Source organism: Schistocerca serialis, chromosome 7 (genome assembly GCF_023864345.2).
Source record: "Schistocerca serialis cubense isolate TAMUIC-IGC-003099 chromosome 7, iqSchSeri2.2, whole genome shotgun sequence".
NCBI classification, from domain to species: Eukaryota; Metazoa; Arthropoda; class Insecta; order Orthoptera; family Acrididae; genus Schistocerca; species Schistocerca serialis.
Window position 1 is genome coordinate 435,671,004 of NC_064644.1, and position 16,159 is coordinate 435,687,162.

Below are 16,159 nucleotides of genomic sequence, written 5' to 3' on the forward strand. Positions count from 1 at the left end.
ACTTAGAGACACAGCATCTAAAGTGAAACTCACGGGAGAGCTATATCAGCCCTTTGAAATATACAGAGGTTTATGGGTAGGTGATTGCCTATCACCAGTTGTGTTTTAGAAAATTAGTGAGAATTTGGAGTAAGTAGATTTCACCAATACGTTTGAGGAGTGAAAACAAAAATAATGAAATAAACTGTCTCGCATTTGCAGATGACTTTGCTATAATTTCTGAAAATGTAACATTTGCTGTACCGCAAACTAACTTTTTAGAAAACGTATCTTGTAGGTTCGGCTTAAAACTTTCCGCACAGAAAATTAAATTTTGTACAAACATTAACAATGCACCGAAATTTCTTAAAACATATATTGGCCAAATTGAAAAGATTAAAAAATTTTAATATCCAGGGAATACAGTCCAAGAAGAGGGTGTGGACAAAGCTGCTATAGAGGAAAGGGTACATATGTCTAGCATTAAGCTAAGGCTTAGATATATTTGACATACCTGAAAGGCGAATTATTAGGAAAATGTATGAAAAACTAAGAAGGGTTGGAAATTACGTAATAATAACGAAATATATCGAATCATTGACAACATATCAGAAGTAACAAGATAAAGAACACTTGTAACTTTTGGACACGTGTCGAATGTAAAACAGCAGATTAAGGAAAAAGATCTTCAAATATTTGCGGCATAAGTTATCAACAAGTTGGATCCATGAAGTAAAAAATGGTTACGAAAAGAAATAATATAAAAGCTGAAGAAAAACTGAGAGAGAAGTGTTTAACGATAAAATATTGAATATGGTTGTTGTTGTCTTCAGTCCTGGGACTGGTTTGATGTACCTCCCCATGCTACTCTATCCTGCGCATGCTTCTTCATCTCCCAGTACTTACTGCAAACTACATCCTTCTGAATCTGCTTAGTTTATTCATCTCTTGGTCTCCCTCTACGATTTTTACCCTCCACGCTGCCCTCCAATACAAAATTTGTGACCCCTTGATGCCTCAGAACATGTCCTACCAACCGGTCCGTTCTTCTTGTCAAGTTGTGCCACAAACTCCTCTTCTCCCCAGTTCTATTCAATACCTCCTCATTAGTTATGTGATCTACCCATCTAATCTTCAGCATTCTTCTGTAGCACCACATTTCGAAAGCTTCTATTCTCTTCTTGTCCAAACTATTTATCGTCCATGTTTCACTTCCATACATGGCTACACTCCATACAAATACTTTCAAAAACGACTTCCTGACACTTAAATCTATACTCGATGTTAACAAATTTCTCTTCTTCAGAAACGCTTTCCTTGCCATTGCCAGTCTACATTTTATATCCTCTCTACTTCGACCATCATCAGTTATTTTGCTCCCCAAATAGCAAAACTCCTTTACTACTTTAAGTGTCTCATTTCCTAATCTAATATTCTCAACATCACCCGATTTAATTCGACTACATTCCATTATACTCGTTTTGCTTTTGTTGATGTTCATCTTATATCCTCCTTTCAAGACACTGTCCATTCCGTTCAACAGCTCTTCCAAGTCCTTTGCTGTCTCTGACAGAATTACAATGTCATCGGCGAACCTCAACGTTCTTATTTCTTCTCCATGGACTTTAATACCTACTCCGAATTTTTCTTTTGTTTCCTTTGAATATGGTAGAAGACTGAAAAAAGTGTAAGAAGTGGTCAGAAGACAGGACGAAAACAAATCATAGTGAGTGCTGGAAGAAAAGAAGAGAACAGCGATTGACTTGTGGTTCTTAATTGGGTCATCCGAGAAAATTAATGGTGCAGCACACATTAATTACGAGCCAGGTGTGATCACTACACTAGACAAGCATGATTGGAATGGAGTTCTCTCAAAACTTGCAAAGCGGTAGTAATGTGATACTGGAGGTACGAAACCAGAATGATAGCAGTAAGGGCAGTGGCAGAAGTGCTTCAGATCCATGTCATCGGTGCCTCGAAAGTTTATTCGTATTCCCAAGCAATGTGTACAGGTTGTGCCATTTATTTTGACCATCACAAATAACTATTTGTCCAAATGTATCAAGCCAATTTAGTTTAGCCCTCCGGGGATCTTAAACAGCCTTACTTGTCGCTCAGGTCGTCAAGAAACACTATAGTTTCTATGCAATAGCCCTCTCATCAAGAAATACTGAGAAATCTATCACAGCGTACCGTTCACGTTAACGTAATTTTATTAAAAACACAGAACTGGCCTCCATGCTGGCCCAAAGTGCGGATACCCGCCTGGATAAGCTAACTCGTACACTTGATGGAGTTGTCAGTAAACAAATAGAAACATACGAAAAATGAACACCGGCCATTCTGTCAACCGTCTCCAGTCGAAGGTTTGTGTGTGTACAATGTATACGTACGAAAGGAAGATTAAAATTCTACTCGCGTGTGGAGAATGGAAGTTAGCAAAACAGTAACTACAATGATGCCGGTCTTCCTCAGCAGTATTACCCCTGCCTTAAACCACAATAAAAGAAATAATTACGATCAGTTTTGTTGGCAAGAAAGTACCTTCCCTGTGCAGAGAATGTCGTTTAAAAGTAGTACAGTTCTGTTCTAAAGGTACCCGCGTTGTAAATAAAAAAACGTTATTACAGTTACTGAAAGTTTATTTCATAACGACCTTATTTGACAGCTGTATTGACAGTGATTGTGGGGATCACTCTGAGAAACTACACTGTTTCATTAAGGACGCAAGAACAGCAATGGCGTTTCATTTCAGTAGAACAATGTGAGTAATTGTTTTGTCCCTTCGTTTCAAACGTTTCCGATACTACTCAGACTTAGCGCTTGTTAACCACTATGAATTCCGTATTACACAAGGGACTTTATGGTTAAAATCGAATACTCAAAGTGCATGAGCCTTGCGTGCCTGCGTGTAAATCAGCAGCCAGCTACATTGCATGTGTATCTATGATCTATACATTGTGCTGAATGTGGACTTTCAAATTTCCGAGTATGCTGCACACTGCGCATGCGCATAAATAGTGGACTGTGGTGGTGTCTACTAACATTGGCTGCCCTGGCTGAGCCCACTCCTGTTAAGGAAATGGGTTTTGTGCCTTCGTGTCTTCTTAATCTTTACTGTGTTCACTTTGGTTCCTTAACGTACTGAAACGGTTGCATGTTGACGTGGTGTATTTCTTACTTGTCTTATCTCACAAAAGAGTCGAAATACCTGAATGTCAAAAAGTATTCACATTTTACAGAGAGAAAGCAGGTATAGATAAGAACGTAAACAGACAAACATGTTTCATTGAAAATTATTTCAATAGCGTAAAAGTCAGGATTATTTAAGAAGAAAAATAATTTCAGTGACATTTGGCACTCGGCGAGAAAAAACAATACAAAGGAGAAAGTAAAAAGGTGATCCTTACAACGTTGTATGTATTGTTTCATGTGTTTGGAAGTATATATTACCTCGCGCAAATACTTGTATATGTTTTAAAGCGTTTGGATGACACTTGTACTACTCTTTTAGCTCTGAGAAGTGTAGGGAATTTGCGGGTCAAATGAAGAATGGAATACAACCCATTGGATTTGACCTTTGAGGTCATAGTTTACTCATAGATATTAATGTCTTTATATTCGAGCCATGGATAATAAATCGATTACATTCTGTGGCGAGCCGTCATGATTGTAAGTCATAATAAATGTATGTGTTTTTAAGACAGGGCTTGACATTGTGTGCGACTTTTATCGCTTGTATTAATTTAAATCGTTTGCTGGTTCCAGTTCATTCGGTACTTACTTTCATTCTTAATGTGTTTGGGGTATATTGGAGGAATTGTTTTTCCTTCTGGACAATTCTAACTTTTTGATTTTCGTTTGTGGGTATGGATCTATCGTCTCCTATGAATAAAATGGTTCAAATGGCTCTGAGCACTATGGGACTTAACTTCTGAGGTCATCAGTCCCCTAGAACTTAGAACTACTTAAACCTAACTAACCTAAGGACATCCCACACATCCATGCCTGCGGTTCCAGACTGTAGCGCCTACAACCGCTCGGCCACCCTGGCCGCCATTCCTATGAATATGGAACATTTGAAGCAGGGTTTGTCAACCGCAGTAGGGAACACAAATTTTACAGTTCTCGCTTTCTTTCGCCTTCGCTAGTACCACTATTACTACGATGCTGCTGGCCGGTACGACCGAGCGGTTCTAGGCGCTTCATTCTGGAACCGCGTGAGCGCTACGGCCGCAGGTTCGAATCCTGCCTCGGGCATGGATGTGTGTGATGTCCTTAGTTTTAAGTAGTCGTAAGTTCTACGGGACTGATGACCTCAGATGTTAAGTCAAATAGTGCTCAGAGCCATTTGAACTACGATGCTCTTCAGTAGATGATAGGCGAAAAGACCGAAGTACAAAAAATTTGTATCCACATAGGTCAACTGAAGAATAGGATACTAGTGCTCGCAAAGACGAAAAAAGCGACGTACGTAACATTGGCATCCTGCACTTCAGTTGAACTACGAAGGTAGTATCCTGTTCCTCAGCTGACCTATACAGGTTACCTAAAGTATGGTATATAAATTTTATGTATGTCGCAGTTTTTTGCTTCCTCTAGCAGTAGTATCCTTTTTCAAGAAACAAATTCTACTCTTGTAGGTATTTTCGCCGTCACTAGTACGATAATTTTTGGTCGGTACTATTAGTATCGAAGGCGGATAAAAATTTGTATTCCGTACTTCAGATGACATATAGTGGCATAATTCAGTTGACTTATATGGCTCAACTGAAGTATCGAACACAAATTTTATCTGTGTCGCTCTTTTAGCCTTGCGTAGTTCAACTGAGGTATAGGAAGCCAATGTTACGTGCGTAGATTGTTTCGTCTTCGCTAGCGTTAGCATGCTATTTTTCAGTTGACCTATATAGGTCAGGTGAAGTACGGGACGCAAATTTTACGTATGTCGCTAGCAATAGTATCAGCTGAAGAATAGGATGCTAGTAGTAACGGAGGCGAAAAATGCAACACCTGTACACCTACATAGTTTACTGAATATTGGCATAGTAATGGCAGTGAAGGCGAAAATGTCGACGTACGTTTAATTTGTACCTCGTACTGCAGTTCATCTATACGGATCAACTGAACTACGGAATATAAGTCATATATACAGGGTGGTCCATTGATCGTGACCGGGGCAAATGTCTCACGAAATAAGCGTGAAATGGAAGAACTACAAGAACGAAACTTGTCTAGCTCGAAAGTGGAAACCAGATGGCGCTATGGTTGGCCCGCTAGATGGCGCTACATCTACATCTACATCTACATTGATACTCCTCAAGCCACCCAACGGTGTGTGGCGGAGGGCACTTTACGTACCACTGTCATTACCTCCCTTTCCTGTTCCAGTCGCGTATGGTTCGCGGGAAGAACGACTGTCTGAAAGCCTCCGTGCGCGCTCTAATCTCTCTAATTTTACATTCGTGATCTCCTCGGGAAGTATAAGTAGGGGGAAGCAATATATTCGATACCTCATCCAGAAACGCATCCTCTCGAAACCTGGCGAGCAAGCTACACCGCGATGCAGAGCGCCTCTCTTGCAGAGTCTGCCACTTGAGTTTATTAAACATCTCCGTAACGCTATCACGGTTACCAAATAACCCGGTGACGAAACGCGCCGCTCTTCTTTGGATCTTCTCTATCTCCTCCGTCAACCCGACCTGGTACGGATCCCACACTGATGAGCAATACTCAAGTATAGGTCGAACGAGTGTTTTGTAAGCCACCTCCTTTGTTGATGGACTACATTTTCTAAGCACTCTCCCAATGAATCTCAACCTGGTACCCGCCTTACCAACAATTAATTTTATATGATCATTCCACTTCAAATCGTTCCGTACGCATACTCCCAGATATTTTACAGAAGTAACTGCTACCAGTGTTTGTTCCGCTATCATATAATCATACAATAAAGGATCCTTCTTTCTATGTATTCGCAATACATTACATTTGTCTATGTTAAGGGTCAGTTGCCACTCCCTGCACCAAGTGCCTATCCGCTGCAGATCTTCCTGTATTTCGCTACAATTTTCTAATGCAGCAACTTCTCTGTATACTACAGCATCATCCGCGAAAAGCCGCATGGAACTTCCGACATTATCTACTAAGTCATTTATATATATTGTGAAAAGCAATGGTCCCATAACACTCCCCTGTGGCACGCCAGAGGTTACTTTAACGTCTGTAGACGTCTCTCCATTGATAACAACATGCTGTGTTCTGTTTGCTAAAAACTCTTCAATCCAGCCACACAGCTGGTCTGATATTCCGTAGGCTCTTACTTTGTTTATCAGGCGACAGTGCGGAACTGTATCGAACGCCTTCCGGAAGTCAAGAAAAATAGCATCTACCTGGGAGCCTGTATCTAATATTTTCTGGGTCTCATGAACAAATAAGGCGAGTTGGGTCTCACACGATCGCTGTTTCCGGAATCCATGTTGATTCCTACATAGTAGATTCTGGGTTTCCAGAAATGACATGATACGCGAGCAAAAAACATGTTCTAAAATTCTACAAGAGATCGACGTAAGAGATATAGGTCTATAGTTTTGCGCATCTGCTCGACGACCCTTCTTGAAGACTGGGACTATCTGTGCTCTTTTCCAATCATTTGGAACCCTCCGTTCCTCTAGAGACTTGCGGTACACGGCTGTTAGAAGGGGGGCAAGTTCTTTCGCGTACTCTGTGTAGAATCGAATTGGTATCCCGTCAGGTCTAGTGGACTTTCCTCTATTGAGTGATTCCAGTTGCTTTTCTATTCCTTGGACACTTATTTCGATGTCAGCCATTTTTTCGTTTGTGCGAGGATTTAGAGAAGGAACTGCAGTGCGGGCTTCCTCTGTGAAACAGCTTTGGAAAAAGGTGTTTAGTATTTCAGCTTTACGCGTGTCATCCTCTGTTTCAATGCCATCATCATCCCGTAGTGTCTGGATATGCTGTTTCGAGCCACTTACTGATTTAACGTAAGACCAGAACTTCCTAGGATTTTCTGTCAAGTCGGTACATAGAATTTTACTTTCGAATTCAATGAATGCTTCACGCATAGCCCTCCTTACGCTAACTTTGACATCGTTTAGCTTCTGTTTGTCTGAGAGGTTTTGGCTGCGTTTAAACTTGGAGTGGAGCTCTCTTTGCTTTCGCAGTAGTTTCCCAACTTTGTTGTTGTACCACGGTGGGTTTTTCCCGTCCCTCACAGTTTTACTCGGCACGTACCTGTCTAAAACGCATTTTACGATTGCCTTGAACTTTTTCCATAAACACTCAACATTGTCAGTGTCGGAACAGAAATTTTCGTTTTGATCTGTTAGGTAGTCTGAAATCTGCCTTCTATTACTCTTGCTAAACAGATAAACCTTCCTCCCTTTTTTTATATTCCTATTAACTTCCATATTCAGGGATGCTGCAACGGCCTTATGATCACTGATTCCCTGTTCTGTACATACAGAGTCGAAAAGTTCGGGTCTGTTTGTTATCAGTAGGTCCAATATGTTATCTCCACGAGTCGGTTCTCTGTTTAATTGCTCGAGGTAATTTTCGGATAGTGCTCTCAGTATAATGTCACTCGATGCTCTGTCCCTACCACCCGTCCTAAACATCTGAGTGTCCCAGTCTATATCTGGTAAATTGAAATCTCCACCTAAGACTATAACATGCTGAGAAAATTTATGTGAAATGTATTCCAAATTTTCTCTCAGTTGTTCTGCCACTAATGCTGCTGAGTCGGGAGGTCGGTAAAAGGAGCCAATTATTAACCTAGTTCGGTTGTTTAGTGTAACCTCCACCCATAATAATTCACAGGAACTATCCACTTCTACTTCACTACAGGATAAACTACTACCAACAGCGATGAGCACTCCACCACCGGTTGCATGCAATCTATCCTTTCTAAACACCGTCTGTACCTTTGTAAAAATTTCGGCAGAATTTATCTCTGGCTTAAGCCAGCTTTCTGTACCTATAACGATTTCAGCTTCGGTGCTTTCTATCAGCGCTTGAAGTTCTGGTACTTTACCAACGCAGTTTCGACAGTTGACAATTACAATACCGATTGCTGCTTGGTCCCCGCATGTCCTGACTTTGCCCCGCACCCGTTGAGGCTGTTGCCCTTTCTGTACTTGCCCAAGGCCATCTAACCTAAAAAACCGCCCAGCCCACGCCACACAACCCCTGCTACCCGTGTAGCTGCTTGTTGCGTGTAGTGGACGCCTGACCTATCCAGCGGAACCTGAAACCCCACCACCCTATGGCGCAAGTCGAGGAATCTGCAGCCCACACGGTCGCAGAACCGTCTCAGCCTCTGATTCAGACCCTCCACTCGGCTCTGTACCAAAGGTCCGCAGTCAGTCCTGTCGACGATGCTGCAGATGGTGAGCTCTGCTTTCGTCCCGCTAGCGAGACTGGCAGTCTTCACCAAATCAGATAGCCGCCGGAAGCCAGAGAGGATTTCCTCCGATCCATAGCGACACACATCATTGGTGCCGACATGAGCGACCACCTGCAGATGGGTGCACCCTATACCCTTCATGGCATCCGGAAGGACCCTTTCCACATCTGGAATGACTCCCTCCGGTATGCACACGGAGTGCACATTGGTTTTCTTCCCCTCTCTTGCTGCCATTTCCCTAAGGGGCCCCATTACGCGCCTGACGTTGGAGCTCCCAACTACCAGTAAGCCCACCCTCTGCGACTGTCCGGATCTTGCAGACTGAGGGGCAACCTCTGGAACAGGACAAGCAGCCATGTCAGGCCGAAGATCAGTATCAGCCTGAGACAGAGCCTGAAACCGGTTCGTCAGACAAACTGGAGAGGCTTTCCGTTCAGCCCTCCGGAATGTCTTTCGCCCCCTGCCACACCTTGAAACGACCTCCCACTCTACCACAGGTGAGGGATCAGCCTCAATGCGGGCAGTATCCCGGGCAACCACAGTCGTAGTCCGATCAGGGGATGCGTGGGACGAGCTGGCCGTCCCCGACAAACCCCCATCCGGACCCCCACAGTGATGCCCATTGGCGACAGCCTCAAGCTGTGTGACCGAAGCCAACACTGCCTGAAGTTGGGAGCGAAGGGATGCCAACTCAGCCTGCATCCGAACACAGCAGTTGCAGTCCCTATCCATGCTAAAAACTGTTTTGCAAAGAACGTCTGAACTAATCTACAGAGAGCGCAAACAAATCAACAAAATTTAAACGGTTATTAAAATACAAGATTGCCTAGTAAATGCAGTAATGCTGCTACTTGCGCACTGCTGACACTGCTCGGCGGCGGAAGGAGACTAAGCGAAATTACACTATTCAGGTACTAAAACACGATGCTACACTCTCAAATACTATAATACGCCCGAAATTTATGAATTAAACAATGCAAGAACCAAAAACACGCAAAGAAATTAAGAATTAAACTCTGTAACAAATGAGTGAGCTAGGAGTATACGACTTGCTGCTCAGCTGCTTATCCAACGGCGGCAGGGAGCACACTGCCATAGGTCAAACGGATATCAACTGTGGTGTCACCGCCAGACACCACACTTGCTAGGTGGTAGCCTTTTAAATCGGCCGCGGTCCACTAGTATACGACGGATCCGCGTTTCGCCACTGTCAGTAATTGCAGACCGAGCGCCGCAACACGGCAGGTCTAGAGAGACTTACTAGCACTCACCCCAGTTGTACAGACGACTTTGCCAGAAGGGAATCACTGAGAATTACGCTCTCATTTGCCGAGACGATAGTTAGCATAGCCTTCAGCTAAGTCAATTGCTACGACCTAGCAAGGCGCCATTTATCCTTTGCTATGTATCTAATGAAGCATGTACATCAACAAGACCAATGTTCACCAATTGTGGATTAAAGTTAAGTATTCAAGCAACTACGTACTTTAATTACTAGACTCAACTCCTTTAACTGTTCCAGACCTTACGCCAGCCTGCGTGAGTTTAAGCGCGTGCCTTTCGGTTACCCGTCACTGTGGATTGGCTGTCTTGCCAGTCCACAACATCAACTGTTTCATTTTTAAGTAGGAACCCGCATTATTTATTACATATTCGTGTAGTACGTAAAGTAATATGAATGTTTTAGCTGGAGCACTTTTTTCGCTTTGTGATAGATGGCGCTGTAATAGTCACAAACGTATAAGTACGTGGTATCACGTAACATTCATATTCATTTACGTACTACACGAATATTTAATAAAAAATTGGGGTTCCTATTTAAAAAAACGCTGTTGATATCCGTTTGACCTATGGCAGCGCCATCTAGCGGGCCAACCGTAACACCATCTGGTTTTCACCTTCGAGCTAGACAAGTTTCGTTCTTTGTAGTTTTTTCGTTTGATGCTTATATCGTGAGATATTTGGTCCGGTCAATATCAATAGGCCACCCTGCGTATCAACAGAGGTACGACATGGTAACGTTACTTCTGTCTCTTTTCTCTTCGTTCTTTTTTGCACTAGTATCCCATTCTTCAGCTTAGCTATGTAGGTCTACTGAAGAACAGGATTCCACAACTCAAATAAGAGATATACTTAACATTATATTCGAAATATGAATGTATGTGACATGTATCTACTATATGTTTTGTCTGTCCTACGTTCATTTGTTTCTCAACATTCGTCTCTGCTCTTAAATATTTGGCCCGGTCACTATCAATGGATTGGGGATGTTTGGGCGAGGAGACCAGACAGCGAGGTCATCGGTCTCATCGGATTAGGGAAGGATGCGGAAGGAAGTCGGCCGTGCCCTTTCAAAGGAACCATCCCGGCATTTGCCTGGAGCGATTTAGGGAAATCACGGAAAACCTAAATCAGGAAGGCCGGACGCGGGATTGAACCGTCGTTCTCCAGAATACGATCAGTATCAATGGACCACCCTGTATATCAACAGAGGTATCCCATGGTAACGTTACTTGTGTCCCTATTCCCTTCGTACTTTTTGGCACTAGTATACCATTCTTCAGTTTTTCTATGTAGGTGTACTGAAGCATAGGGCACCACAACTGAAATAAGAGATATACTTAACATTATGTTCGAAAAATGAATGTGTGTGACATATATCTACTATCTGTTTTCTCTGTCCTACGTTCATTTGTTTCTCAACATTCGCCTTTGCTGTTAAATCTGTGCAATACATCATCTCTGGTAACTTTTGACGTCATTGGTGGAAGCCAACGAGTTGTATCCCATTCTTCAGTAATTACGAATTTACCATGGGGCCGTTACCAAGAACATCGACTAGAGATTTCGTTTTGGCAATTAATAAACTCTGTTACTTTTACATGTTTCCACAAATAGATTATTTTCGTAAAAAGTATAGGCCCTCATAACCTCACTTTCATCCTTCATGTGCCGAACTGCCCAGCGGACAGATGTCACAACAGAAGCGACTGGGTGCTGACGTGCAAACGAAAACGTTTATGAAGCTCACAAGGGAATCTCACAATCACACCCGCTCAGATTTAGTTATAAGTTGGCACAGTGGATAGGCCTTGAAAAACTGAACACAAAAATCACTCGAGAAAACAGGAAGTTTCGTGGATGTTACTGTTTTTGTTGAATTGAAAAAAATGAAAAAAGAGGTCCTTGGTTCAAGTCTTCCCTGGAGTGAAAAGTATAATTTTTCATTTTCCGACGATTATTTTGCGAAGCTGCACAGGTCCACAGAGCAGTATTGTTTACGTGATCGTGTGTCAATTATCAAAGTTCAGGCACTCACACATAATCAACTTCGCTCTCCAAAATTCCAGGACATGTTCAGATTTGCTTGGACATATGCAGGATTTGACGGTCTACACACGAAAAAATTTGAAAACGTTAAAAACATATGTTTTGACAGAGCACAGGGAAAACTGTGCGACTGCGAAACTGTTGCATTCATTTGTTGCAGTTTGTGTGACAAACTCTTATGTTTTCATCACTTTTTTGGGAGTGATTATCACATCCACAAGAAGACCTAAATTGGGCAAGGTAGAAGAATCTGTTTACCCATTCGCCAAGTGTACAAGTTAGGTGGGTCGACAACATATTCCTGTCATGTAACGCACATGCCGTCACCAGTGTCGTATAGAATATATCAGACGTGTTTTCCTGTGGAGGAATCGGTTGACCTACGACCTTGCGATCAAATGATTTCGGTTCCCATTGGAGAGGCACGTCCTTTCGTCTGCTAATCGCACGGTTTTTCGGTGCGGTCGCAAAACAGACACTAAACTTATTACAGTGAATAGAGACGTCAATGAACGAACGGACAGATCATAACTTTGCGGAAATAAAGAAACTAAACTTTTCACTCGAGGTAATACTTGAACCAAGGACCTCTAGTTCCGTACCCGCTCACGCTAACCACGGAAGCACGGCGCTCCTACGTTGATGTTATTCTTGATGTTGCCTATCTTGCGCATGGACTACTCAGTTTGTATATTTTACTTATTTTTTTCCAAGTTCCACACAACTTCTTCCTGTTTTCTCCATTGTACTGTGTTCAGTATTGAGCAAGCAGTAAAGGAAACAAAAGAAAAATTCGGAGTAGGTATTAAAATTCATGGAGAAGAAGTAAAAACTTTGAGGTTCGCCGATGACATTGTAATTCTGTCAGAGACAGCAAAGGACTTGGAAGAGCAGTTGAACGGAATGGACAGCGTCTTGAAAGGAAGATATAAGATGAACATCAACAAAAGCAAAACGAGGATAATGGAATGTAGTCAAATCGGGTGAGGGGATTAGATTAGGAAATGAGACACTTAAAGTAGTAAAGGAGTTTTGCTATTTAGGGAGTAAAATAACTGATGATGGTCGAAGTAGAGAGGATATAAAATGTAGACTGGCAATGGCAAAAAAATCGTTTCTGAAGAAGAGAAATTTGTTAACATCGAGTATAGATTTAAGTGTCAGGAAGTCGTTTCTGAAAGTATTTGTATGGAGTGTAGCCATGCATGGAAGTGAAACATGGACGGTAACCAGTTTGGACAAGAAGAGAATAGAAGCTTTCGAAATGTGGTGCTACAGAAGAATGCTGAAGATAAGGTGGGTAGATCACGTAACTAATGAGGAGATATTCAATAGGATTGGGGAGAAGAGAAGTTTGTGGCACAACTTGACTAGAAGAAGGGATCGGTTGGTAGGACATGTTTTGAGGCATCAAGGGATCACAAATTTAGCATTGGATGGCAGCGTGGAGGGTAAAAATCGTAGAGGGAGACCAAGAGATCAATACACTAAGCAGATTCAGAAGGATGTAGGTTGCAGTAGGTACTGGGAGATGAAGAAGCTTGCACAGGATAGAGTAGCATGGAGAGCTGCATCAAACCAGTCTCAGGACTGAAGACCACAACAACAACAACAACAACAACAACAACAACAACTGTGTTCAGTTTTTCAAGGCCTATCCACTGTGCCAACCTACAACTAAATCTGAGGGAGGTGCGACGGGGAGGTTGCCTTGTCAGTAAAGGGATGAATCGCCAGAGGCGCTGCTGTTGACTCACTTGTCAATTCGTGCAAGCGAGTCGATCGTGTAAAAGAGGCCTTAGACACGAGCGGACAAGTGAGACGTACGCTTAGCGTCGATTTGCGCACACACGGGAGAGGTGTCTGGGCTACTCACTGGCTACGGCCCAGAAGGTGAAATTGTGTAGCGCCGTGAGGAGGTCCTGGGCCTGGCGGCGGCAGTCGGGCGTCCGCGCGGCCCCCGGCAGGGCGTGCAGCGGCCACGCGGGCCAGCCAGGCGCCGCGGCGCCGGCCAGCGCCGCCAGCGCGAGCAGAGGCAGCGGCAGCGGCAGCGGCAGGAAGGCGCGTCCCATCATCTCGCGGCCGCGGCGGTGTGCCACTGTGCGGCCGCGGCGTCGCGCGCTCTCCAGCTGCCAGCCGCCAGCCGGCTTGCGTAAGGCCGGCCGGCCCGCGGCGAGGGCAGCTCCAGGCGTCCCCACCACCGCTAATGACGAGAGCCTGATGGCAGCCGGAAATTTACAAACACACCTTGCACATCCTGGTCACTAACGTCAAAGCTCCCTATATCGCCGTCTCCCTGAAGTCCGATGAACCCTAACCGTATGTTTATTTTGAGATTTTTGCGTAATCTGCACACATTTGATTGTCGTCTGCCACTGTTGGATAGTATATCCTATGAGGTGCGTTCAGCCACAAGAAACCTTCCTCTGCAGAATCTGGTCTCTTCTATTTGTGGATATGTGAATGTGTGGTATTATTGTCTGAAGAACAGACTCAGCTTATAGAAAAATTAAAACAGCATTCGGTGAAATTAAAAGCAACGCCGGTAACATTATGAACGCACTGTGAATTCCACTATCAAATGGCGATAAGAGAGCAGAAAGGTGGAAAGAGCATATTGAAGGCCTCCGCGAGAGGGAATACTCTGTAAAGTTTATATCTAAAGTAAGATGTGATGTTTATGTCTAACAATGAAGTTATATTAAGTGGTGTCCTGACTGTGTACCTGATTACGTGTATCTGTATATTTACCTGACCCTGTTTTAAACAAGCTGTCTACTACTAAAATGTAGACTTTCACGGCCGGAAATGTCATGTCCATTAGCATTATCCGGGTTGTTATGCCATGGTCGGTTGATGAATTCTGTGTCAAAGTCAGTAGCGAGCCAGCGGATGTGTTGGACCTTCCATCGAGCTACAGACCCCCTTGAAGATGTCTCCCGCAGACGGGGACGAAACGTTGGGAATGGACACAGAATTCATCAACCGACCACGGCATAACAGCCCGGATAATGATAATGGACAAGCTGTCTACTGTAAAAAAGCAATACCAGTAAACCGAAACTAGTTAAAACCTGTGCGCGATAATGGCAAAGTAGACGTAAGTACATTCAAATCTACTCGGTGTTACTTCAGCTCTGCAAATCTGAATAAGTGCAAAAGTGGTCCCTGTGCGAATTTCCACAATATGCGTGAAATAAATTTCTTACCACGTATTGGTGTCGCCCTGGATAACGCGTTGTTCTGTTCTCAGCCTACTAAACTAACTACAGTCGCAAAAGCCAAAATTCAATATATTTGACTGAGATACATTTAGAATTTGTTAGAATTAAAACGACTTGGAATTGGGAGGCGAAACATGACTGAGAAGAATGACTGTAATATCTTACTTGAAAATCTTACTCTATTGTGAAACTGACTTGCAATTGTTAAGCGATATCATAAAAGTTACATTTACGCAAACAAATGACCCTTACAAAAAACACAATAAAAATTTGGGGTTACATACAAAGCTGGTGACATTCAAATTCGTTCTACAGCAAAAGCGCATAAATACATGAATATTGATATAAGAATACGTAGAAAGATTCTTCATCAAAATTTCATAATAATGTCTATAGTATTTTCTTCCTTAAGTTTACCTCAAATCTTATTCCTTCCATAAATCATTAATACACAGCACTGAAATTATTACATTGAATATTTGAAGCCTCTGACGCGCTACTTCCGCTTCTCTTGAGCAACAACTACCTACCACTGCGCGACGTATCATGAGCTCTTTGTTAGACAGTCTGCCTCAGCGATAGCTGCCTCACAGCGCTCTTTCACACGTACGTCTTTGAAATCGATATATTTCTTGTGCTGGTGGTTCAAATGGCTCTGAGCGCTATGGGGCTTAACATCTATGGTCATCAGTCCCCCAGAACTTGAAATTACTTAAACCTAACTAACCTAAGGACATCACACAACACCCAGTCATCACGAGGCAGAGAAAATCCCTGACCCCGCCGGGAATCGAACCCGGTAACCCGGGCGTGGGAATCTTGTGCTCTTGGATAGTAAGCTAAAATTTACAATTTTGGTTATATGTACCTATTTCAACTTGTCTGATGACGTGATAGAAGAAACAGGAGTCGACAGGGAGGAGACAGGGCATCCATTGTTAGAATCACAATTTAGTAGAGTTTTGGAACACATAAGATCGAATAAGGCATTCCATCAAAATTTCTAAAATAATTGAGGGAAGCGGTACTGGTGTGTGGAATGTATAAGCCTGGCGATATAGCATCAGACTTTCGGTAAAACATCCACATAATTCCGAACATCCAAGAACCGACATGTTCCAGAACTATTTCACAACCAGCTTAACAACTTACGCATCCAGTTTGACGACAAGAATAATATACAGAGAAATGGAAGAGAAAA

At 43.0% G+C, this 16,159-nt stretch overlaps 1 protein-coding gene across 1 annotated transcript in view; it reads right to left on the reverse strand.

Moving 5' to 3' along the window:
- LOC126413138 (O-acyltransferase like protein-like) overlaps positions 1 to 13,809 on the reverse strand; it is a 343,086-nt gene extending 329,277 nt beyond the window's left edge. The window contains exon 1 of the mRNA XM_050083031.1: positions 13,611 to 13,809. Coding sequence (XP_049938988.1) covers positions 13,611 to 13,809 — 199 coding nt within the window. The remainder of the gene's footprint in view (positions 1 to 13,610) is intronic.
- Between the last annotated feature and the right edge of the window lie 2,350 nt (positions 13,810 to 16,159).